At 38.8% G+C, this 26,086-nt stretch overlaps 2 protein-coding genes across 4 annotated transcripts; both read right to left on the bottom strand.

The window, feature by feature from the left end:
- Positions 1-131: 131 nt before the first annotated feature.
- On the bottom strand, positions 132-19,307 carry hhat (hedgehog acyltransferase). 3 transcript variants are annotated; one of them, XM_044214576.1, is made up of 12 exons: positions 19,150-19,307; positions 18,100-18,248; positions 17,941-18,005; positions 17,488-17,601; positions 17,200-17,394; positions 15,758-15,970; positions 15,181-15,358; positions 13,980-14,130; positions 12,282-12,317; positions 9,522-9,723; positions 8,979-9,123; positions 132-2,904 (listed from the first exon to the last, which is right to left on the bottom strand). In XM_044214576.1, the coding sequence occupies exons 2-12, from the start codon at positions 18,218-18,220 to the stop codon at positions 2,819-2,821; spliced, it is 1,506 nt and encodes a 501-aa protein (XP_044070511.1). In that variant the 5' UTR covers positions 18,221-18,248; positions 19,150-19,307; the 3' UTR covers positions 132-2,818. The 3 variants fall into 3 exon arrangements, with proteins under 3 accessions (XP_044070511.1, XP_044070512.1, XP_044070513.1); XM_044214577.1 differs by having other exon boundaries at positions 19,056-19,295; XM_044214578.1 differs by lacking the exon at positions 12,282-12,317.
- A 392-nt stretch (positions 19,308-19,699) lies between these two features.
- On the bottom strand, positions 19,700-25,290 carry myoz1a (myozenin 1a). The gene is made up of 6 exons (XM_044215362.1): positions 25,059-25,290; positions 23,405-23,491; positions 22,601-22,788; positions 22,083-22,359; positions 20,600-20,765; positions 19,700-20,519 (listed from the first exon to the last, which is right to left on the bottom strand). The coding sequence occupies exons 2-6, from the start codon at positions 23,487-23,489 to the stop codon at positions 20,285-20,287; spliced, it is 951 nt and encodes a 316-aa protein (XP_044071297.1). The 5' UTR covers positions 23,490-23,491; positions 25,059-25,290; the 3' UTR covers positions 19,700-20,284.
- Positions 25,291-26,086: the final 796 nt, after the last annotated feature.

Below are 26,086 nucleotides of genomic sequence, written 5' to 3'. Positions count from 1 at the left end.
TTTTGTGCTCCTTTAAGAGGATCCCTCGCTGACCCCGCTCACATTGATCCTACTTAGTGCCACAGATGTGATAAACAATGTGAACAGAAATCAACTAATGAAAACACTCGAGGCTCACCAGAACAACAAAATCCAGATTACACAGTACTTTTATTATAGAGATAAAGATTAGACCTGCAGATAAGACAGTTCACCGACTGAGAACATACAAACTTTGGGAACAGTCAACTGTTGTGGCACAACAATAAACAACCAGAGGACCAAAGGCAATGTGAGAGTTTTATGGTGATGATGAATCTCAGCGATGGCACCTTTTGAATTAAAATTCACTAATTCTTCAACTAATCTTCTTGGAAGCCATACCCTGAAGCTGTTTGCTTTCCTTACTGTGCACTGTGAATAGTAAGAGGATCAGATTGTTTTTCTCCACATCACACTTTCTAAGCTCAAAAGACACAAAAAGGCACACACAAGCTTTTTAAAGAATTACTATTACCTCGCAGAACGTTTGTCTTTTAAAAACTGGTGACAAACTAGTCATCCCCTACTGGATTACGAAGTAAATTATTTATTGTGATCTGAGCAGATGCAGGCAGATGCAAACACTTTTAAGATGGGCAACTTATCACCAAGAATTATTTATATTGTACTTTTGGTGTGAAACTAAACTGCGGCTCAGTGGTTAAAAAAACAACCTTTGTTTCCTATTACATCAGGTCATCCAACTCATCATCCATGTCCGCACTTCAATAGACAGCCTCAACGTGATGACCCTCAACAGAGCAGCAAATAACGATTATTTTCATTAGCAATTAATCTGCCAATTATTTTCTCGATTAATCGATTGTTTGGTCTATAAAATGTCACAATACAGTGAAAAAATCCCATTTTTCCAGAGTCATCAGATGTCTTGTTTTGTCCAAATCCTAAAGATACTGAGTTTACAAAGATATAAAGTAGAGAAAAGCAGCAAATCCTCACATTTGCGAAGCTGGAACCAGAAAAGAGAATTTTTGTTTAAAAAATAACGTAAAACAAATAATTGATTATTAAAATGGCTGCTGATTAATTTTCTGCCGATTGACTAATTGGTTAATTGACTTAACATTACAGCTTTAATCCTTCCCACTTCCATGTTTAACTCTTAACGCCATAGTCTGGTGATTTTCATGTTTTTGAATATGTTGAATAATCATGCTTTCAAATAGTTTGACAAATGTCTTCAACCTCTTTTAAAAGGTAACTCTGGTGATATTCTTTATTCATCTTATTGTCAACTAATCCCATGAAAAGACCAAAATGAACTAATTGAAACAACAAAACCAACTGAACTGAATATTACGTTGTCAAAGCCTGATATATCATATTCCTCTGTGCCATAGAGCTCCATTGTTGTCCAAAAACACATCAATGAGCCACTGTTACACTGGCTGGCATGTTCCTTCATTAGTATGAACAGGGGCACTGTAATTTATTTTGAGTTGATCTCACATAACACTGTCCTGGTACTGTAAATACTCACTAGTGCACCAAATATGTATTATTTTGTGGCTGAAAACAGTCCCCAACAAATGCACTATTTCCTCCTGTTTGAGTAACGTTTAAAACTCAGTGTGTCACAGTGAGTGTAGGGAAGTCAGAAAGTATTGAGAAATGGACTAACACATTGTTGGTTTTGGTATTTTCACTGGATTTGTTGGCTATAAGAAAAATATAGAATTACACCAGCCTTATTATTTAAAAATACTCACAGAACTCCTTCAAAACTCTCTGTATGAAGAATCGTCTTCTGTTCTGGAAGAGATTTATGAGTTGATTTTTAGATAGGTTGAAAGAGTTTCTCAATCTATGGGTGAGCAGGTTAATCCCTTCAACAGACCCAAAAACACTCACAGTGCAGTCGAGCGTCCACATGGCCTTGCCTTTATGTATCAGGACATACACACAAATGACGCATTGCATCAGATACAGTATGGTTATCCATTATAACATGGATGGATATTCATTATCATGAAACTTGAAATACAAGGTTTTAATCCAAACGTGGACTGAGGGATTGTTAAGGTGACATTTTGGAGAAACGAGGTGATATATAACAAAACGTACAGCTTGTGGGTTGTTTTTTTTTACATCCCTGCTCAAAAATAGCTTTGCTCTGCATTCCAGAGGATAAATGTCATCTACCATCGTGGCTATGTTGAATTAAAAGCTAGTGTGTAGTTCCTCTAAAGCTTTTTAGCAATACATCTACTAATATTAGTCACATTCTACTTTACCCAAATTACATCTGTAAGGGATATAATGGTTCCTGCTGCTCTATTCAGTCTTCTGTGCCTATTGTCTACCTCTGAATAAACAACTGCTTTCGTGGCGAGCTAAAGGAGGATGGTAAATATGAAATTAGCATTTCTCCAGCTTACCGCACCACCGAGCAATACCTTATCAGAGTCATATAACCAAGACAGATTCTGGGTCCATATTTTATTTTATAGTTTCTTAGAATAACAGTGATTCAGTGAAGCTTATTGGGTAGAAAACCTGACACTGCCAAGCCTGCTACTGGAGACTGCCTTAGACTCTCCTTAGAAAGAATCAACACTGATCCTTTAAGTCTTAGCTTACAGACAGATTGTGCCCAGTCTTGCAGGTTGTGAAAAGTGGCTGCTCAGCTGCACCTCAGCCAGGTTTGGACAGGTTCAGTGGCTACAAGCCAGGTTTACCACAGAGACTGGCTGATGAGGCCAAGGCACTGGACTCAGCAGGTTGTTCTGGTTGTCCGGTAGCAGGGATTCTCACTCCGATACAAAGTCAAGGTGACTCAGGGTGGGTGGGAAGTCCATTCGAGTCCAATCTGAGCAAAGCAGTAGAGGAAAGCCAGCATAGGTGGGCCCATGTTAGACCAGCCTGAAATGAAAAAAACAAAAAACAAAATACTGTACTTATCTGTAAAAGGAACTATTAAGATTTAAAAATCTGGATAATTTAGTGGATTCACTGCAGATTCCGTCCTTAACTCATTTTATCCTGAATCAGGGCAGCTTCCTTTATAAATGCTGAATAATTAAATTTAAAATCAGCTAAAAAGTAACTGCTATGTATTGATGCTTTTCAAGGTAACTACTATAAAAGACTTGCATTCTTTTACAAAAGCTAGAGAGACAGTAGTAGTAGTAGTAGTAGTAGTAGTAGTTTGGTAAATTCTCTCTGCTGTACTGTGTTGTGTTACAGTTATTCTCTTTTTCTATTTATAGCTGCTTCTTAGAGGGTCGAGCAGGCAGGTAAGGACAGCTGTCTGCACCTCCTCCCCAACTGGCTTGCCTCCAGATTATCTCAGTAACCTGCACCTGCACCCACAATGCTTTTCAATGGTCTATTCTTTTCTATTCATGTCAAAATACACACGGGCTGCTTTATGCACAGCTGTACTGTCAGTTTCCTATCTGCGGAAGAGAAAGGTTACATGGGCTAAGGCTAGAAAAGCCATACTGTGATGATGAATATTTTTATGATTAAGTTTGCACAACACAAAACTTTAGTATACAGTAAATTAACATAATTGGTTTGTTTGCACTTGTCTTTGAAAAGAGTCTTGATGATGTTTCCAGCAAATGGCAGCTAATTATTTATGTTAGTTTAATCACATTAGACAAAATTTGAACCATTTTCATGTGAAGTATTATGCATTTCTGACATCTAAATTAACAATTCAAAGCCTTTTAGCCCGGGGCCCTGTGTGCACCATGAGCAAGCCTTGCAGTCGTGCCAAGATGTTCCAGCGTTTTGTCTTTGCAGGTATGTAAATTTCATTAACACCCTTAGTGTGAAATATATTCTCCAACCAGTCATTCAACCTTTGCTGTTACTGACTTCAAACTAACAGAATGAAAGCAGAACTTGAAGGAAGCATACACCACTAGCCAAATGTGAGTAACTTTTGGCTGAGAAGGGAGTCAGATCTACTTGCAATTTTGGACTATAACATAGTTACGTTAGTATCCAGGTTCTGTCATTCTAACTAAAGAAAATACAAATTACTATGCCCTGACAAAGAGATGGAGAGTAGAAAAATGTAAATGAAAAACCACTTTCCTCCAGTTGCAAGTTACTATGGCTCTAATCAACCGGTGCTGTAATTACACCACAGTTTCTTTTGCCACTTGATTAACAGAGTGCTTCGATTTCAGATGAGGTGAAAAGGCCACTTGCAGAGAGGCAACTCAAAACTAAAGCTGATTAGTGATCAGAAGGACTGTGCTTCTCAGTAAAGTAGAAACTGACAACTTATAGGTTTAGCTCTTCTATTTCTATCTCTCTGGATACATTATCATTGTTTCTATCAGTGAGCTTTTTTTTAGCCATGCCAGTGGCATCGCTCTAGGGATGACAATGTCTGTTTCTCAATATTGGATGGATTGCCATGAAATTTGGTGCAGACATTCAATTTTAATTTGTCCAACTTTAGTTTATGAATAAATACCTGCAAAACTAATGACATTCCCATCAGCCTAAGCTGCACTTTGTGTTTAGCAAATGCTACCATGCTAACACGCTAAACATTAGCTAAACCTCCTAAACATCATCATGTTAGTATTGTCATTTTGATGCTGACGCTAGCATTTACCTCAAAACACTGCTGTGTCTAAGTACAGCCTCACAAAGCTGCTAGCATGGCTGTTGACTCTTATTCTTGTTTTCCTAGGAGATGTCATGTCGCTGGCAACCAGAAGTGGAACTAATTCAATGTCCTACTCAAGTAAAAGTACTGTTATTTTACTGATATTATGCTTAAAAGGAAAATTCTGCACATTTTATGTAGCTGTCCAATCAGTGTTGATGGTAAATGCAGTCGATTGAAGCAATAAATTCCTCAATGCGTGCTATATTGAGCCGAGCTTATTAATGCTGAGTTCGCCAAGTAGTTCTTCCTGCATCCAGCGCCGTCATTTGACATGACAGTGACGTAGTTGGAGGCACGGAAGAACTACAGGCTTCTTCAGCTTGGATTTCTAGCTTCCGCCTCTGGGTGGCCAGGGGGCGTGCGCGAGCGACAATGGCATCCCAAAATTTGAGGATATTATGGACGAGGATACATTTTACAATGTTTTGGCTGACTCGGATATTCAATTGTATTTATTCGAGCCAGAGTAACGTTATACGGCCGAAGAAATGCAGCAGAGAGAGGCTGAGGCTGCCGCCACGCAAGAGGATATGGCTGGCGGGAACCTGAGCTGCAGAGAGCAAACAGCGATTGGTGGTGCCTTTGCTCAAATTGCCCTCCGATGACAACAGAAACTGAATCATTCTGCTGCAATGAATTTCAGCGTGGGCAGTTTTTGTTGGATGCTGTCGCCGACGTCAACCCCGAGAGAGCCCGAGTGTGTGTTGCTATGCATGAAAGTTTCACTCCTCACTTGGACAGAGGTGTGTTTTAGACCTTCAGGATCCCAAAGATAAATTGGAAAAGACAACCAAGACCAGCAGGCCCAAAAGAGCAGATGACCATTGAGTGAGTATTTTTGTCACCTAACGCTATGTTTTGACCAACAAAGTAATAGCTAACATTATAGACTAGGGTGGTACTCCCACAGGCTGAGGCGATGGTATAATGTTGTAATATTGAGGGAAGTCAAGAGAAACTGTGTGAACGTTAAGCCTCATTTGAAGCCAAATAAATAACGAGAGTAGTAGGTTCGATGGCAGTAACTGTTTTTTCATGTTGCTTTTTGTGGAACTTTATAATGCAGCGCTAGATCAGCTAGCGTTAGCTTTGTTGTTATACGGAAGCCTGTTCTGCTGGTATATGTGTGTGTGTTGCTGCTGTATGTAAATTTACTTGATAGACATGCTCTGAAGGTAACAATATAGCTACGTGTGAAAAAGAAATAGTCAAATGCATGCAACAAAGATAACGCATTACAGGAAGAAATGGTATACACTTTCTTTCATAAGTGGGGGTGGTCAACTCTCCCCAGTTAAATAATAATAAATATAATAGTATTATTAAGCAAAGAAACACAAATTTTATTTCAGTTTTAACTTTTAATTCATGGTTTCACATATAAATCTGTTTAGATTAGATTTAGATTGTTCATATGTCGGCAGCACTGCAGTGAAACCAGCCCGATGGTTAGAGAACAGATGTTGCCAGATCTCGCAAGAGTGTGTGGTTGAGACAGACAGGTCTCGATCAAAGTTAATGTTCTCCGGATTTGTCTGCCTGAAAAATGACATTTTAGTGTCAGAATGTAATAATTATAATGTAATAATAATTTAAAATATATTCAAAGGGGCTTAAGTAACTGATTTACTTCTTAGGTAGGAAACATTGTTGGACATGATCTTTATAACTTCTAAAAAACTAACAGGACAGAGCTTTAATTAGATTACATGGAAAAAATAGAAATTGGAAATACTGTAATAGTGCACAAAGTAAAGCTGCATTACTTTGCTGTAACTAATCATTCACTATAAGTTCTGTACTGTCCAATTTCCAATGTTGTGGAGAACCAACAATATCTGTCCTCTGAAATGAATGTGATTGCAGTTGCAGTGAAGCACACTTCTTCAGTACATACAATTATAAAAGTAGAAGTATTGACCGATGACAAATAGTCTGGAGTTCTAAGTCTTACAGTCTTAAATTAAACATAGCCAAGATTTCATTCCACCTCTCATAATTGAATGTGATGATTCATAGTTTTAAATTAATACTAAGCACTGTGTCTACTAGTATGTTACAATTTTAACAACTCTATGTCACTCAGCACTATGACTTTAGAGTGATCTTACATGAGGTCTATCAGGTCTTTGTACATCAGTCAACATATATACGACTATAGACACAGTGTGATTAGGAATTTGTTTTTATACCAGAGAGGTCAGAGTGCAGTTACGCCACTGTCTGCACCAGGAAAAATCCCAGACAGGCTGATTTAAAAGCATTGATCTCATGTTAATGAAGCAAACCACAACTCACCTTCAGTGGTTTATTGTGCAGACACATGCAGACACAAGGAATGGCTTTAGGCATTTAATGTGGATGCATTATATTTCAATTTAATGGTTCAAATGAATCATCTTAAAAGCAAACTGAGATTCTCAGTTTAGTTTCTACTTCTTACTCTGAATAATTCACAACAGAAATGGTATTTTCAAACACCCTGTTCTTAGTTTTAGTTTTCTCTTCACTTATTTACACCAAGTCAGTACAGTACTGTGTGTGTGAAAGGGGTCAGGAGTGCTGGAAGAAGCATAATGTTACACACAGTTTGCTGTGAGCCTTCCTGACTTCCAACAATTTTTTAGTGTCACAATAAAGCCTAACTGGTGACTGGAATATGACCTTCATCAGGCTGCTTAGGCTCGACTTTAATAGGCCCAAAGACTGCGTGACATAACTGGAAGTGAATATGTCCTAGTCTAAAGAACCAGTAAAGAAAAGGGTAAAACAAAGATTGTAGAGAACAGAAAGTGTAAGACAAGCAACAAGCTGAAACGTTATTTTCTAATACAGAAGGGACTTAATACAGACCGAATTACTAATTTAATCTTAAACAATTCAAAGAAATTCTCCAAAATGTTCTTATACTGTTGGAACGTTAAGAGTTGGTGCCTTCACACACTGACACATGAACCACAACCTGATTTTGTCAGATCACAACAGATCACTAGGTGGAAATAAAAAAGAGTTGATTTGCAAAATAGGAGAGATGTTGGGTATTGATCCCTGGCAGAATCACTTTTCACCTTCTTGAGCGATGAATCTGAAACTCATGGCAGAGCTAGCTTTGGTGTTGGCACATGGTATGGATTTTACACCTCACCGCTGGACCTACAGTTCATATCGTTTGACCTTTAATCCTGATCACACCAAACTTTTCTAATTGGTAGAAAATCATTTTCAGAGAAAGCATATCTGAAATATAATACTAGTATAATTTAAAGCTGCATACATCAATATGTCTATATTAACAATGGATCAGAAGATGTGTAATGTTGTTCGTAGTGACGAATCCACAGAGAATTTTCACCCAGCTCTGCGGTCTTTCTCAGCTGTACAGAGCGTTTTAGCGTCTTCCAGCTCATTGTTTTGGTTTTACGGCCCGCAACTTAACTGTTTTGTTTCAGTCTCACAGCTCGTCATCATTGTTTCTAGCTGCAGCAGGCAGTTGTTTTCTGTACAGACTGTACACTTTTCCTGCTCAGCACCAAACGGCAGACAGACCACGTTAGCCACTAGCTGGTGAACATAGTGGAGCATTTATCAGCTAAAGAGACAGATATTTCTTTCAGGAGTTGGTGGATTCAAAGAGCTACAAGGAGAGTAAATATTGGATTAACATTCATTGTGTGGCCAGAAATACAACTTAAAATAAAATGAGTCAACTGTGCATTTTATTTTAGCTTTAATTAACAGTTCTTATTACTAAATTATATAAAGTATATGATGACGTATCAGAACTGAGCTCAGCTCACGGCACTGACTCTGCGCCGAACCCAGCGGCGAATGCAGCTCAGACTGCTTATCATGTCGAAAGGCTTCAGAAGAGCTTGCCATCTTGCTTTAGGTACCAAATGAGCCAAATAAAGACACAGGAAGCAAAACAGGGACTGGCACAACCATGAAGCAGAGGTCTCTCTATTTGGGAGAGTTTGCCCATGCAGATGCATAAAATCCCCCAGTATAACCAGAGCCTCAACATCCACTGAAAATACTGCTACATATACAGACTTAGTGAACAGCAGCATTTTTAATCATTTTATTTTATTTATGATTTTATTTTCTGCCTATGCGAGTTGGCCTCTCTGCCTGTTGCTTTAGACATACAATCTTTAGCTGAAGTCACCTCTGGAGGAGAATGTGAAATTAAAAGACCACATGACTCCACATTGGAAACAAATTTATAAATGCGAGCTGAAACAATCCTTCAAAGGCACACACAAATTCTATTTAGTGAGTGTTGTGGAAGGCAATTTACCTTGAATGAAGACACGCTTCCAGAAGATTCGGCCGACATGTATCCCCCCAAGGAACACCAGATTAGAGAGGATGAGCATGGCAGTGGAGAAGGCAGAGAGAAGGGCAATGCAACGCCTTTCCATCGCCGCAGAGAAATTCTGCTCCTGGGAAATCAGTAAATAAATAAGTAAACTGCAGGAGAACCACAAGAGATTTTCATTGTAAATCTGAGAAACAAAGAACAGCAAAGCACCTGGTACTAATGAACTGTGTGACCACAAACTAGAAGGATTGCACAGTATGCCATCAGACTTTATTACTATTTTGAGAACATGAACCTTCTCCCAAGGCTAGAGGCCAAAGAAGCAAGAATAGCCTGAAAGTCTCTATTGTTAATGTATTGGAAACGGACTTTAACTCACATTAATGTTGCCTGGACATGCCAATTAGATGTGAAAGGATCCAACCAGTTTGTCTCCTGTCTGTACTAACTGTAGCAGCAATCTCTTTTAACCTAATACATTTGCACTGTCAGAGGTAAATGCTTGGATTTCAAACTTACAACAATGGAGTGAATAAAGGATGAGGCAAAGAGAGACTTCAGTCCATTTTCCACCAGAACTCCAACCCAATTCATCAGGGCCCAGTACTGTAAGTAGTCATGGCCACCATGCCAGAGGCAAACAAATCCGAACGCAAGGCCAGTGGATAACATTTTGTAAAGATGACCATGCTGTGAACCTCCCAATGGCACATAGATGTATCTGGAACATGAGTACATAACATGAAAAAATAAATCTTTGAACACAGTCAGAATAAATAAACTGTTACAGCTCTATAAAGGAGATGTCCAACACAAAAGAAAACAGTAAATAAATGGTTATAATAACACAAAGACAGATCTTTAGTAAGGACAGGGCACAGATGTAATGCAGCCAGTGAATAGTGTGGATGTAAAACAAAGGGGGGTTGAAAATGGCACCACAATGCACCAATGAATTGGTCTGCCTGTCACATAAATTATCATGTCATGTTCATTGATTTTTAATCAAATAAATGTTGCTCTGACGTCCAGTACAAAAATAGAGGCACTCCAGGGAATATCAATCCTGCCAAGATGTTAATAATGCTGCAACTGGGTTAATGATTCCAAAGTGGCTTCTGTGATTCACACCAAACCCTTGACACACATTTAACCCACTTTCTATGTCAAATTGACTTTTCTTCATCACTTCAGCTGACTCTACCTTCTTGTTTTGGTTGAGTAAGGTCTGATTTCAACATTTTGGTTAATAAATTGAGGATACAAAGTAGGCTATATTTTTCATGAGGTCATTTATCAAACAGCAAATATCTAGCACATAACATAAGCATGCAATTTTACTGTGCTTTAAATGAGATTACACTTCATGTGGTCTCAAAATAGCAGCTGTGATAGCCCACTTGATGTGAATAATATCCCACCAATCAGTAAAGAATGTGGTGCATGTCGTGAAGAAAAATGGTCTCAGATTGTGAGAACCTTGTCTGTCCCAGAGGTACAGGGTCTCAACATGCTACATCACTCCAACACACTTAGAAACAAACATCACATTCTGTCTAGTGTTGCTGAGCTGGAAACTAATTATCTCAGCCACCCTGTGGCTAATCAATGTTCCTGAAAGATGAGCCAGCATTTTCTGAGCCTTAAATAGAGTGGCCGACCAACTTGGCCATATTGGAGGATGAAAGTAGGTGCAAAAACAGATGGAGAGGAAAGAGTCTTAGAGCAAACTGAATACCTAAACATACTAAGCACCTGTCCATCTATTTACTGTAAATTATTTAGATGTAGATGTATTCTAAACAGATGTTAATCAAAATCTGATCATTTTTAGATATACATTAATACGCTGAATAATCAATGTGTTATGTAACACCTGACTGCTGCAAGCAGATGGTGCAAACAACATGCAGGCTTTATAGACTGACAGTAGGAATTAGACTATTATTGTTGGTTTCTGCTCTCTTATAAAGACATACAGTGTACTGGATCTTTGTTGCTTTAAGTGCAATCAGAAGTTAAATGCTGACACCCCCATCCAGCCCAATCCATGCCCCTACTTATTTATTTACAACTAATTTGGGATCAAACGCTCCTTCTCATACATAGCTGTATAGCTCTTTTGTTGGTCAATAACTGTATGTGTGTGAAATAAGAGAACTTGAGACACAGTGGCATACAGACAGGGAAAGCGTAATGCAATGGCGAAGAATGAGCCACTTAGCTGCCCAGGGAGACGAGGTGTCAGTGAGTCATGTAGAGCACACCATTTAACACCTACACACTCATCTAGCGCTCTTCAGACAATTTCAACAGAATTTCAGAACTGCATTAAAACCTCTTTAAAAGCACTTTCACAAGAAAGAACGTTATGTCATGGGTATCATTTGCAACTGCAGTAGGATAATTACAAGTGATGCAATTAAGCAGGAGAAAACAATTTCCAATGGACACAGATTAGAATGGGAATTTGCATTTGCAATTTAAATTGTGGGATCTTTAGCAAATTAATTGGAGCCACTTTAACAGTCTTATATGCCACATTTCATTCTAAACTCATCTTTAACATCTGAAAAGCAGATGTACATATACACCACCACACATGTCAAATAACATGGAAAAAAAACAGTCAACACAAAAACTAATTAGCAAACAATAACAAAGACAAGGGAATCTTTTCACAGAATATCAGTGTGTTTTCTGACAACCGTGCAACTGTAGTGTTGCCTTAACGTAGCAACCCGCTTCTACCAAGCAGACCATAAACCCCCAACAGGCTGCATTCAGCAGAGTGTGCATCATTAAAAGCAGACGAACTAATAATGTGCGTTGTCTAAAGTACAAGTGAGCAAACACATAATGCTCCCATTACATATGCACATATTAAACAAGGAGGCATTTCTCCAGGGTGCGGGAACAGTAACACAACAGAAGAACTATTCACCAACAACATGCAACCTCATAATCATGAGAAAGCCTACATGCAAATGCAGCATCCTTGTCCATTATGATGAAACATGCGGGCAGGCAGCTGGAGAAGCTTTTTTAAGGTTATTCAAGTGACATGTTCAATTCCCTGCAGGAAATGAGCTCTTTACAGTAAGTAAATAACAGATACAGTATGATTAGACAGACAAGACAGATACAGATACATAGACAGCCCGACAGACAGATAGATAAATAGATGAGAGCTATTATTTGATTTAAATGACATTTCACATTTTTAGTAAGCAGTAACATCTGAATTAGTCTGTCCACCGCTCATGAAGTGCCTCTTACCTGATGAGCCATCGATACAGGCCCTTGTCAAAGTGCCTGAGAGTGAACAAAAAAAATTGATATTTGAGTCACACATTTACATAATAATATAGCACTGAGTAAGAAACACCTGAGCACTGGGCTCCATTTAAAATTAGGTATGTGCAGTATGTACTGTATGATGCATGCCTGTTTGTGTGCTTGCTATTCGTCATTGAGAAGATTAGAAAAAGCTTTTTTTCTTCTTCTTTTTTTTGCGTTGCCTATAAACTGAAGCTGTTTTGTCAATGATGTCAGTGGACAGCTTTATGCATCCCATCAATGTTGTCAACATTGGCCAGCTCAGCACACACAGGCTGGATTGGAGTGCATCAGTGTCAGCACATTGGTCGAGCTAGTCTACAGCCAGTGAATCTTTACTGCAAAACCAAACACACAGCCTTACATCTCAACTTTATGTGCTCTAAATTAAGAGAGCATTTTCTCCTTGTTAATTACATTTAAGAACAGAATGATTTCGCAATAAGAAAGTAACGTAAAATGCTGTGATGCTCTACACTCCCTGGTAATTTTACAGAGTAACCATGATAAACCAGATTTTAAACTTTTTTTATTGTATATTATGAGGTTTTGCATTTAATTGCTTGCTTAAACAATAGTTTTTTCTGTCTAAACCTTGTGCATACACTCAATTGCCAGTGTATTAGGTACACCTAGCTAAAACTAAAGCAGTCTAATAAACAGTCCTGCAATAAATTCTACCTTCATGAAGGTTATATGTGATGAAGTCTTTTTTTGTTGTTGTCCAGAAGTGGTGTGCATCCTGGAGGAGCTTAAAACTAAATGGTAAATACAAATGGCACTGTAACACAAAATGCTAACCGTTGCATATACCTGAATGTCCTGAAATATTTTTCCAAGCAGTGGAAACTTTGTTGTCTTAAGCCTTTTTATATATGTAGTCTTGCTGATTAAGGTGCTTTATCCATGTGTACAAGGTACTGCAATGTGTGGTGTTCATTAACTTACGCAATTGTGACCCCTTCAGCATAAACCAGGCATAGTCTTTTTCCTTTGCTTTGTAACAAAAGTGTTAAATGAGCTTAATAAATGTAGCAATCATCATGACATATAATGTCCATTCTTTGTGGAGGTAGGTGTGACAGAAACTCATGCTAAACCATCACTGACTTAGCCTGTCATGCTATACGGTGCTATATAACAAACTGGCATTTGTCAGATTCCTTTCAAAACTGACTCACATTTCTAATTGGCCTTCAGTTTGGTGATTTTAACATGTAGACAGGTTTTGTTTTGTTTCATGATTTACTTTGTCATCTTAGCAATGCTGCTACTAACCAGTTTTTCTTCAAGAAAAAAAGACAAGATGTGGCCTGTAAATTTAAGAATGCTCCCAGTGAACAAACCATTTTAGCTTGAGTCTGAGAGAATGATATAATGTTCCTGGTGCAGAGGTGACCTATTGTTCTGATTGCCAGTAATGACACAACATGAGACAATTCACCGTGCCCAGTCTGAATCTTATTGCCATAGCACAGTGAGCACTTAAGGCACTTGACATTAAATATACCTTTTCCTCAAGGATACCAGGGATGCTAGCTTTTCCAGTCACTGAAGTGTTAAGGAATGCTGCGATCAAACTGTATTTACTGTATGTCAGTGGTGATTATTGGAGTTGGTTGCACTGTATGATCTTACCTCCACATTCCTGTGAAACTGTACATGATGCTGACACAACGAGGAAGCGTTGGGGGATCTAGTTTATCCAAAGTAGCCAGCATGGACGGAAGGCCAAACAGTACCAGGTACTTCACATAGAAGAACTGGACAAGTGCCAGGGCCAGACCGCCTGTAACAAGGGGAAAAAGAGACGTTAAACTAATATTTGTTATTTGAATGATTAAGACAAGTTCTGTACTTCCTAAAGAAATTTCTCTGTCTTATAAGTCAAGTAAATTTTATTTATATAGCCCAACTGTATAAATGTGCTTTAAATGGCTTTCCAGTCTGTACAGCATACAACACCCTCTACCCTTAGACATTAAAGAGATGCTAAGAACTAGTTAAGCAGAATTACAAAAAGGAGGCCAGTAAATGATAATGATTCAGTTTGTCAATATGTATATAGAAGTTTCCATACCGGCTTAGGCAACTATGGGGCAGATAGGACAAAGTAAATTACTGAATGAATGAATTAGTGATATAATCCCAGAGGCGCTTTATGTCAACATGAGGCTGTGCATGCAGAGTATCTATAGACCACAGCAGCCACCTGTGTAAATTACATAAAACTTAGGACTCTAAGTGTCCTGCAAAGACACAAAGGGGCTTTTAGAGATTAAGCTGGCTGATTATGCTTCAATTTGTGAAAGAATGTACAAGCAAATAAGTAAATACTTATAGATACAGTAATACAGACACCAATTCTGTCACTATCAAAATATAAACAAAATCACACCACCGATCATGACGAAAAGGCCAATGAGTGAGTCAGTAATCAGAATCAGAAATACTTTATTGATCCCAGAGGGGAAACTCTTTCATTACAGCTGCTCACTATCACGTTAGTGCACACAGGAATAGAAGTTCTAAGCAAATCAAAATATAATACACCATAATACAGGTAAGATAAATTAAGTACAAAGTGGATATAAGTATAAAATTAAAATAAGTGTAAATTACAAAGTGGATTTACCAGTTGATGATAAGTATGTACGGTATAATAATACAATGTAATAATATAAGGTAATGTAATAATCAACATATCTGATGGAGTTTTAGAACCAACTAAATCCTGTGGGAAAAAACATGTTTTTAAATTCTGCATCACAAAAACATGTTCTGCATTTGTCTGAAGTGGCTGGGAAACATTAAAAATATATACAGTATAAAGACTTACCCAAGGCCCAAGGAGGAAGAATTTCTAAGTAGGTCTCATTAGACTGGATGGAGTGCATGTACATTATGTGGATCATGTATTCTGCAACACACCACCACAATATGATCCGTCCTGATGTCAGCACCAAGTAACTAAAAGCAGATTCATCCCTCTCACCCTCCTCAGTAGGCCTCCGCATCTGGAAGTATAGAAAGTGAGCATGTTGTTAAGGGTTGCAGGTTGAATCTTCACTACCAAAAGAACAAATACCAGGATATATATGTATATACAGTATATATATATATGGGAATGAAAACAAGCAGACATAAAAAGGTGCAGAAGTGACAGTCTGTCAACATCAGACCAAATAAATGGTAGCTATTTGTCTACAAATCTGAACAATTGTTAAAAGTTGAAAAAGTTACTATCCTCTTGTAAATAGCCCACCACTGATTTGTTGTCTATGTTTTTAGAAAGGTGACCTGAGATCACCTGTACTTAGGAGCAGCAATCAGCCTCCTCCAGACAAAAACAAAAGTGGCAATTTTAGACTAAATTGCAGTTTAATTTAAGGGGTAGCGTTTGTTGGCTCTCTTACCTGCTCAATGTAGTCTTTGTACGTGATAATGGGTCCATTGTAGAAAAAAGGATGATAGAAGGTGTATGACAACAACCAACAGAGCTGTACAACTCCACCACGGTCTAGAGGGCACCAGCAATGCTCCAGACTGAAGCTGATGAAGCGTAGACCACAGACAGCAACACTGAAGAGTAGCAGATAGTACTCCTCCTCGGTCTTATACCAACCTCTCTGTGTAATACCGAGGGAAGGCCAATTATTTTTAACACATTCCTGGGGAACCTTTATATTAATAGTGACAGTTTGACACTTAATTTATAAGTGCTTTTTAAAATATGACACCAATCAAAATGAGAACATTACAGCAGATTTAGACAACTGGTCATGGAAATTTGTCAACACATACTAATAAACACATGCTTAAGACAACTTTTAATGAGGTCTGCTTAACAGCATTGGGAATATCATTGTTTGAACACAGGACTCAACTATATGCAATTGAATGTGTGTGTGGGAGGGTGGGGTGTCTAACCATTGTGACTGGAGCATAGTTGCCTGGCTGTAATCATGCTTGATGCGTCAGATTATGCTGTGCAGTTAAAGGATGTTTTTAGATCACAGGTTTATACCCTAAACATAGTGAAATACTAAGAGCCAATGTCCATAATAACCAATCATTGTAGAAATGAATTAATTTAAGTTCCTAGTCATATTAAAACTACATTTTTATATTTTTTGGTCTGTGATTCATTGTGTTCATCACTGTGTTACATTAAAGAAAAGTCAGTTCAGTAAAACCTCACTTTGTTGTGGTTATTCTTTAATTTTCACTGCAATAAATGTTTGTCTGAGGACTGTCTGTTAACGTGTCTCCCACTGCCTCTCACTGGTAGCTATTTTCAAATGCTTGTAGGAAGACACTGAGCTTCTAATTCTCAGGAAATACTGGAAATAACCTGCTTGATATGTATGGTGTCAATAAATTTACTCAACTTTTATCTTGTGGTATGGACATAGAATAATAGAGTTAAGTGGCCAAGTGGCTGTACGTACCATTAGTATCATGCGCCCTCTTGTGTTCTTTGCAAATATGACATTAAGTGATAATCAAATGGTTGGTGAAACAATAAAATCTGATTGAACAGTAATTCTCAAAATTGACTTATAGTACCACAGTGTAAAAGAAATGATAAATTCGTAAAAAGCTAGTATAGACATAGACACACATCAATTGACCCTCGTTCACCGTAAATCTTCATAGAGTTTTGTGATTCTATTTTTACCTAGCAAACATTTAAAATATATTTAAGAGATTCAAATTTACATAAGAAAAAACTTTTTTAAATATATCTTTTACTTTACTTTGAAACATATATTTTACTTGTTTGTTTTATTCTTTTAATGCAAGATAAAGACACCCCTCCAAAATCAGGAACAAGTATAATCCAGGTGATACACACCTGGATCTCTTGAAGTGGTTGGATGTGAAGCGTGGAGAGCAGCATCAGGTTACAGGCCCATGACAGAACGGGCTTTCGCAGTTGGGCCACTGAAAAGGACAGGCCCAGATGTACCACCAGCACACTAACACCTTTAATTCCCAACACACCACTGGCTGCTAAGAGGCCATATATCGTGAGTGCCAGCACCCTAAACTGTTGGAGAAACATCAAAATTGTGTTGGATTAAAACACCTCCCACCTAATAGCAATATATTACTTAAGAGTGGTGTGGCAGCCACTTCTTACCTTGGGGTAAAAGATGCTGGTCAATCTTGATATCACACCATGACCAATAAGAGTCCACAGCAAAGACTTCTTAGCCCATTCAGTCCAGAAACTCCACTCAAAGTCCGATGGGTCCTAACAAAAACAACTAACTTCACCATGAGCCTTTAAAACACACCTGAAGCCTGTAGAAATTGGGTTAGGGTTAGGGTTAGGGTTAGGGTCAAAATGTGTTGAGAGCTCTAATTTGTATGTATCAACCAAATGGATAGTCTTTCAAAAACTTAAAAAACTTGAACTTGGAATAAAATTGAAACAAGCTTTTTAAAGCTTTTTAGTTTCTGTGACACAAAATTAAAAGCTTAAATCAAGACTGTACACTATGGATTACAACAAACTAATGTTTTCAATGAGATGCACCATAATGTTGGTTAGGATCGGGCTTTTAATCAGCAATTTCAGCATTGAACTTACCCTTTTAAAACCCTTGAGAAGGCCTTTTTCCAACTGCAACTCTCTCTGTAATCCTGCTTCATGTTCTGAGGTACAAAACAGGAAATAACAGCTTAATTTTTCTTTATCTTTTCTTCTCAATTCATGGAACAAACGTATTGATATCCGTCTCTACCTTACCTTTGGAGAACCTGTGCAATTGGTAGAAAGAGTACAGATGAGAGCCAAAGGACAGCACCCAGTATGAAAGGATCTCTGCCCGTGGCAGGGGTGCCAACTGGGCCTTTGCTTTAGATGTCATCAGGCAAAATCACTGTGCTATAGTGCATCTAAAACAGAGTGAGTCAATTAATCTGATCTACAAGCAGTAATTGGCACTAACTGAGTTGCTTAAAATTCAATTAAAAACATACAATGTATCACATGGATGTGAAACTGAAATAACTATATCTAACTCTGTCAATCAATCAATAGTCAGAAATTGTCATCATACAGACATCAACACAAGAACACCTGCAGGGATTGGTGCTGTACCGTCATACTGCAGCACCATCATTTACACCAAAACAGTCTGTTAGAGGCTCATGCAAAACGAAATATGATTGTTTTATTGTTAGCACCATCATATTTGGAAACGCTGGGAACAGCCCTGAACATCAAACACCAAATGTTCCGCCCTAGGGTTATATAGTTATTCATGGAATTCTGTAATAATTTGACTCTCTTTTCACAAATATTCTGGGTACAAAACGTACTTTCACACGTTATAAATCGTTTAATGGTGCGTTACTGTTGACAGAAGTAGCGAATGGCAACAGAAACCTGTCAAAATGTAATATGATGTTATTACTTTCATCGCACAGACCGACGTAAGCTTCGAGAGGTTTTGTCAAACCGTTGGCAAATCGGAATCCCTGTCGTTGCTAGGAAACACTGCGTCCAGAGGTTGTTGACTATGACGTAGTTCAAATCGGGCAAAGTAGTTAACTGTTAGCTAAGGCAGTGACCAAACTAGCTACTTAGCATCGTATTGACATTTGAGATTATGAGGAGACCACTAAGACCAAGTCGGCGTGTGTGTACAAGTGTTCGTGCTGATGATGGCCATTTGTTTTATTCCCACATTGTTAGGTTACCTGAAAACTTCCGTAAGCTATCCTATTCGAATGGCAGTTAGCTAACGTTAGCTAAACTACGCTAGCTAATCGTTTGAACAAGTTGCAGTGTTACCTAATAATACTGGGCTGCTGTCCATTGCGTTGCTGTAAATTGTACTGCACTGTCTGAAAGCCCTTGGACCGTAGGGAAATAACGTTAGTACACCCGGGCATCCAACAGTCAAAGGTACTGAATTCTTCCTCTTTTTCCTTGTTTCATTCATGATGACTGGCAAACAACTTTTTAGAGCATGACCGCCCCCAACTGTGCGGGAGTGGCTCGTCAGTTTATGCCAGGAAAACCTACTGCGTTTCCTGTAGGTTTTATTGACAAGACACGTCTATCATTTAAATGTTAAATTATCATGCCCCATCCTGTGTTGTATAGAGCAGGAAATTCAGTAATTGATCGTTGCAATAGTCCCTCCTTTGATTTTAACTTTAAAGCTACTTTGCTCACCACTTTTCAGTCATCAAAAATGTACATTTTCTTTGAGGCAATGTAGAAACAATTTTGCTTATTTATAAGATCTCTTTTCATGTCCTGAAAAGATGAAATTTGCATTTTCACACACACAAAATAATTTCACTTGACAGTTTAATCACTCAGGACAAGAGGATTGTTACAGTTTGAAAAGGTTTATTGTGGAGAAACTGTGTTGGTACAGTATGGATCAGCAACAGACTCTATGCATGCATCCTGAATTAGACAGGTGTGTAGGATTTTCATAGCACAACAAAAGATCAGAGAATCTTAACAACATAAAAGGCACTGGAAAATAACAAATATGGTAACAAGTTGACATCAAGACAGCGTGCACAACAGTAACATAGCATAAATCTGTCCTTCATACATTCTTTCCTCATTGACAAAATCTGCAACTTATCACCAACTTTTCTGACAAATTAAAGGAGTGTTTAGACTCAACGTATGAGCTTAACAAATAAAGGTCTGATGTTTAATCTCCCCATAACATCTATATCTTGTTTATTTGCCTTACAAACAAATACAGAGCAAAATAAGAACATGACCACATTTCATGTACACTTTCAGTTATCCACACTGAGAGATTCAAATTCATCAATATAACAGTTACTTGTAAGCTTGTCTATCGTGTGTGTGTATGCTAACATATATGCATGCATTCGTGCTTGCGTGTGTGTATGTGTCTGTGCACAGTGAGTGTAATCACAGTATGAATATTTTTTCACAGCTCATCGGTCTCTCCATCGAAGGGCACAGCATCCATCTCCATATGAATGCTGCTGGGCTCGCTGCTGCCCACCCAACCAATGGGAGTGCGGTTAAAGGAAGGCCGGCAGCCGATGTCATGTTGGTACACCACTGCAGGTTCAGGCTCCTCTTTGGTTGCCTTACTTTCTGGCAGCTGGAATTTCATGAACTGGTTGGCCTTCTCAAAGCCGCCGTAGGGCATGGCAGACCTAGCAAAGCAAGGTGAGAGGATTATTAAAGCCCCTGTTTGTCACAAAGCACCTACAAAGTCAGTCCTTGAGTAAAGTACCTGTTGAAGCATTTGTACTTGCGCATGTCCCTATGCTCAATGGGACCAGGCATTGCAGTTTTGAGAGTGGCTATCAGACTTTCATCACCCTTCATGGATTTCTCCCATGGTGACACATACGTCTTCACATGAATTAGCTTCTTAGTTGCGTCATCGCTTCCACCTCCTGTGAAGAAAACATCCACAGCTAGAGCATTTGACACACTCAACTGGAGTTTGTACTGTAGCACTCATTTAAAGCTGTAAAATTATATTTAACAGTTTACAGACTGGCTTAAGTAGTATTTGTGATGTTTGTGGATCATTTATGTAAATGAAAATGTTCAACATTTTGGGAAATATTCTTATTGGCTTTGTCGAACTATTCCTTGAAAGAGTAACGTAACACCAGGATGAAAAGCAGCCTTCTTTTGTTGAAAGTTTCAAGCCTATTTCACCTCTGAAATGTGGTCTGTTGGCACCTATAACCACACCCAACAGTGATGTCATTGGGTCCTGGAGTACACCTGTACGTCAGCGAGGCCAGGTGAGTTCCCATGTTCCCATGCAGGCTGCAGACTGGGGAATATGATCAGATGCTATTTTATGATCCTGAGGCCTTCGTTTTTACTGCAGTAGAATAGCACCAGAATTCACTGATCACCTATTTCTGTTTTGTAGAACTGTAGCAAGTGTGACAATAAGAACAAGTGTTGAAGCCAAATACTTATCTAAGCCAAAGTCTAAAGCCATGGAGTAGTTTAGCCAATGTATCGGTTAATAACATGGCAGGGTTATATCTCTGACGTTATTTAGATTTTCTTCTTACTGTGGTGTAATTCCACAGAAGAGCACATAGGCGGAACGAGTAACATAACATAGGCGAAGACTTGTAATTCCAAGGGAAAGAATGTGAGGTCTGCCGTAGCAAGTAAAATATTAAGTTGGCAAGGTAATATCTCTGATGTTATTTATGTTGAATTACTATCACGGTGTAGCTCCATTCCTCGTGGGCGAGGACGTGGAAAGGGAGAGTAGCCAAGCACGAGCACGAACGCCCCACTGTTGCTGATTCGCTGGAATAGTGCTGTGTGCACTTTGTTTGTTTCCCATTTACAGAGCCAGGGCTGTGTACAAACACCAGATTTTTTTTCAGCCCACACACACTGAACGAACAGCTAGCAGACCGTGAATTTGACAAAAAGTGTATTGGATTAGAATTGCTGACTGCACTTTGAAGCGCATAGTCTTGGATTAGAAATGTATTTATTCAGTAATATCTTTATGTGTGTACATTATTATATTTTGTTTGTTTGTTTATTTTATCATCCATCTATTCATTAATTGTGAATGATAAAGTTAAGTCTATTGTTTTGATCAGTCAAGCAAATCAAATCAAATGCATTTCAGGAGAAATGTGCTTTTTTGTGAATGCATATTTAAATCCAGGCACTGGACCATAAAACACAATGCTCCTAAAAATGGCCAAACAAATGATACCAACCTTTTAGTGGAGACCACTCACTAGCTCCTTCTCCACCTTTCCCATGGTCACCCTCGCCCAGTCCTCCTGCACCTCCTGCTCCTCCTGCTCCTCCTGCTCCTCCTGCTCCTGCACTTTTGCTTCCAGGCTTTGGAGGAGGCACAGGGGGCCCTCCTCCGGCATGTATCCCTCCAAAATGCAGTTGTCCAGCCTGTTTGCTAAGAAAATGCCCACCAACACTGATCATCTCACTTCCCATCTGACCTCCCAGAGAGGGAACAAACTTCTGGAGGTTGTCCTGAAAGAAATATGATCAATATAACCAACCACATGCTACACAGTACATTCATTTATATTTACTCATTAACCATGTTTAAACTTCTTGAAGTTACACCTGACAAACATTACTGAGCACACTGAGTCATGATTGTGTATTGGAGGCCTTTATGTTTTTCCAGATAATTAAAAACGTATGTGAAATTTTGCCTTTGAAATGACAAGTGATTGGATTTTGTCTTCTTCATGAACTATGCTCTCACCATCGACTCACTGCTGAAGACGTCAGGGTTGTTCTCGTAGATGAACCTATCCACTCTCTGCTGCCTCATCCTGAACATCTTGGAGCCTCGGTTTTTCTGCAGGGAAAGCTCTTCCAGCATGATGTCTTTGGGAGTCCTGATCTTTGTTCCCAGGTCGAACTCAGATGCCTCTGGCTCCGACTCATACTCTAGGTAAGGGACATTTAAAAATGCTTTAATGATTAATCATAGCTGTCAAAAAGATTCGTCTTCATTAAAAAAGATGCCTGTTTGTCATGGATTGGAATTCACTGTAATGTCATGTCAAAGACAAAAACTAGAGAATCACAAAAAACTTAAATAAATCAGTAATCAATCTTTTCTGATGATGGGTTGTTATACTGACATAATTATAATCACAACCTTTAGGATAACAGATGTTTAAATGTTTGCTTGTTTCATGCTGCCTACAATATTTCTTCATCTTCTCTTTCTGTGCATTTATGTGTATGTGTTTCCCCTGAAATACTGTGACTAAAGTTCGCACTTCATAACACTTACAACTTTATATGTGAAAATGTATTGTATCCTGATTGGGCAAAATGCATTAATTATTTTAATTAAACAAAGTCAACCTAGAGTCATATATAATTAGAGTTATGTTAATGAATTTTGCTTTTGTTTTGTGTAATTTTATATACTCAGTTTTTCAGTATATCCTGTAAGATTAGTACCCCACCTACAGTACCTATCACCTATCATCCATCTATTTATGTAAGAGAAGTTACGAAAGAGCATATTCATGTAATTTCATGCCAGCCTTACCATCCTGAGTGATATTTGACAGGTCAGTTATGATCTTGGTTAGCTTTTTCCGCTTGTTTAGGGGGGCAGGTGTTCCCAGAGGCATGACTGGATGTTCAGGAAAGAACATGGTGTTAGCAGTAACAACATGAGGGTTACAAACATACAGAATAAAAACATCATTTGAAACTGAACATATGCTTTTCGAACATATTCAGCAGTGACAGAAGTAAGTAAGCCGTTTCAGACTATAGTTTGAAATGCACTGAAGGGAGTGTTTTTTCTTAAGTTTTAAGATACATTTCACACAATTGAAAGAAACTTGAACAGACTGTTTTGCGATTATCTCCAACCATTGCACCAACTTCTCAAGATCACTCTTCACTGTCAACACTTATAGCCATCAATAACCCCTGAAAGGTAATTCATAGGACCTGAATGTATCAGACAGGCAGGCAGCATGGACCCTGCTCATTTTTCAAGTTCAAGGGGGATGTCAGTGCCCTCAGATTCCCCACATACCCAGTGAAACAGATGTCTGTGCCAAAGGAAACATATAGCTTCATGTGTGTTTCCGTTTTGTTTGGGGACACAAGATCTGTACACAGACTGAGTGAAGATAAACAGATGCACGCTGTGGTTCAGGCAGAAATAGGTGATCAATGCATTCTGGTGTTATTCTACTGCAGTAAAAACGAAGGCCTCAGAATCATAAAATAGCATATGATCATATTCCCCAATCTGCAGCCTGCATGGGAACATGTAGGCGGGGAAAGTGGGAGTAATACTTTCCTCTGTCTCATCTGTCGTGATATCACTCGCTGTTGAAGTATATTAACATTAACAACCAAATTTCTTACAACCTGTGGTGCCTCCCTGGTCTGGGACATGTATCTTGTTCTTACATTATCTTCTGTGTTTATTTTACACAGTTTTTTGTCCTCCTACATGCATATCAGCACCTTCAACAGCTTCGTTAAGGCCCAGTCAAGTGGCAAAACATCACATCACATCTACTGGCTGTAACTCAACCCACTGCAGCTATTTTTAAAACCCATTTCCAGCCAACACATTTTAGTGACGTGTAATGGCGTCATTCGACTATCAAATGGGCTTAACACAACCCTTAAGGACACAATACACACCTCCAGAAAACAATTCTAGGTGTAACCTCTCTCAAAACACAAGTGAGATCTGGAGTAGTGGTGGATGTTAACAAGGAGGGTTTGGACACTGTTTTAATTCCCTCAAATAACTATAAGCTTAGGGACCCATTGCGCTCAGATTTACCACTCCCCTGTCAGGGTTTGGTAACACCATATAAAATCTCTGCAACGCCCAGTCAGCACATTCACCCATTCCTTTGGTCATTTTAAGATGTACCGAGAAAATCTAAAAGCAGCAAAGTGACTCCCAGAGCCATTTTACTTTAATCGTTGATAGAATGAAAGCATTCTCATCAAAAGTAAGTATGATCTGGTTTACTGAGTTGGTGAGGTCTTATTCTGTTATCTTTTTTCCCGAGATCAGCTGCACAACCCACAGAAATTATGAGTGGAAACATGTTGCACATCTTTAATTCCCTCTCCCTGTTTTTGTAGTAGCCAGAATTTAAATCCAAGCTATTGGTTGATTAGTAGGACATATCACACCGATGGGATGCAGATCCACTCACCGGGTTTTTGTCGTAATCCTGGGAGGAGAGACAGACCTATAAATACCAAACAGAAGAGGAGACCCAAGGCTCAATGCTGGTGATCTCGATCACAAATTTACAAATCCCTCAGTGCCTCTGACCCTACGAATGGCTGGACCGAGGTCCCTGGAAGTGTAAAACCCACCCTACACTCAGATGGCAGATCTTCCAGAGGGTTGGAGTTGTGGGTGGCAGCAGTGTTAGTGTCAAGATGGGAGGAGGAGGAGGTTGAGGTTAGGAGTGTGAATAGGGATGGGGGGGCGTTAAGGGGGGGAAAAGTCTCTGTTGGCCAGCTGAAAGTGCTGATGGGGATATTAAGGGAACAAAATCATTCTCACAGATGGTTCAGAAGCCTATATTTAGTAGCAAAGAACGAGGGGAACAGAACTCAGCTATAAGATAACCTCAAAGGACTCTGGGGTGTGTTTGGGGTACACAGAGCGATCGAGAGAGAGGGAGAGTAGAGTATGTACTAGTGCATAGTGCAAGTTTAAGGTTAAGCATATGTGTGTATATTAAGGCCACGTCAGTTTGTGTTTCAAAGTGAGGGTTAGCTCCTTTACTCCCTACATTACACTAGATGCGTAACCCTGCAGCCCCTCCGTCCCAAATATAAATTACAAATTTTGACTAGTCCCCAAAAACATCAGCATCATTTTTTTTAAACATGATGGTCTAAATGTTGTTTCAAAGCCCTCTCTCCATTACACCACGATATGAAATTCTGGTGGAAAAATACTAAATCCCTTCCTTTTTATTTTATTTATTTAAAAGTGATCATGTGTAATTGTGTAATGTAAACGTCTCCTCCGGTTGTTAAAACCCCCAAATTCCTAGAAACATATGGAGGACATGTCTTCACTGTCCTTAACGGTAGCTATGTTTTCTATCACATTTTAGTTAATACAAAATTCTATTTATTTTTATTAAGGTTAATAAAAATAAATAATAAATAATGATCAGAAAAGTATGCATACCCCGTCTTTCATTAGGGCTTAATAGTGTCA

This window comes from Siniperca chuatsi, linkage group LG11 (genome assembly GCF_020085105.1).
Source record: "Siniperca chuatsi isolate FFG_IHB_CAS linkage group LG11, ASM2008510v1, whole genome shotgun sequence".
NCBI lineage: Eukaryota > Metazoa > Chordata > Actinopteri > Centrarchiformes > Sinipercidae > Siniperca > Siniperca chuatsi.
This window is presented reverse-complemented; position numbering and strand designations above follow the sequence as displayed.

Excerpts from the sequence above, each read along its gene's own strand:
- hhat (XM_044214576.1), bottom strand. The coding sequence starts at position 18,220 with ATGACATCTAAAGCAAAGGCCCAGTTGGCACCCCTGCCACGGGCAGAG. Across the intron at positions 14,131-15,180 it reads TCTTCCTCCTTGGGCCTTGG|GCGGTCTGGCCCTGGCACTT; the intron begins GTAAGTCTTTAT and ends CCCTTGTTACAG. Across the intron at positions 9,724-12,281 it reads CTGTATCGATGGCTCATCAG|ATACATCTATGTGCCATTGG; the intron begins GTAAGAGGCACT and ends CTCATGTTCCAG.
- myoz1a (XM_044215362.1), bottom strand. The coding sequence starts at position 23,489 with ATGCCTCTGGGAACACCTGCCCCCCTAAACAAGCGGAAAAAGCTAACC. Across the intron at positions 22,789-23,404 it reads GTCAAATATCACTCAGGATG|AGTATGAGTCGGAGCCAGAG; the intron begins GTAAGGCTGGCA and ends TCCCTTACCTAG. Across the intron at positions 20,520-20,599 it reads AAGTACAAATGCTTCAACAG|GTCTGCCATGCCCTACGGCG; the intron begins GTACTTTACTCA and ends TTGCTTTGCTAG.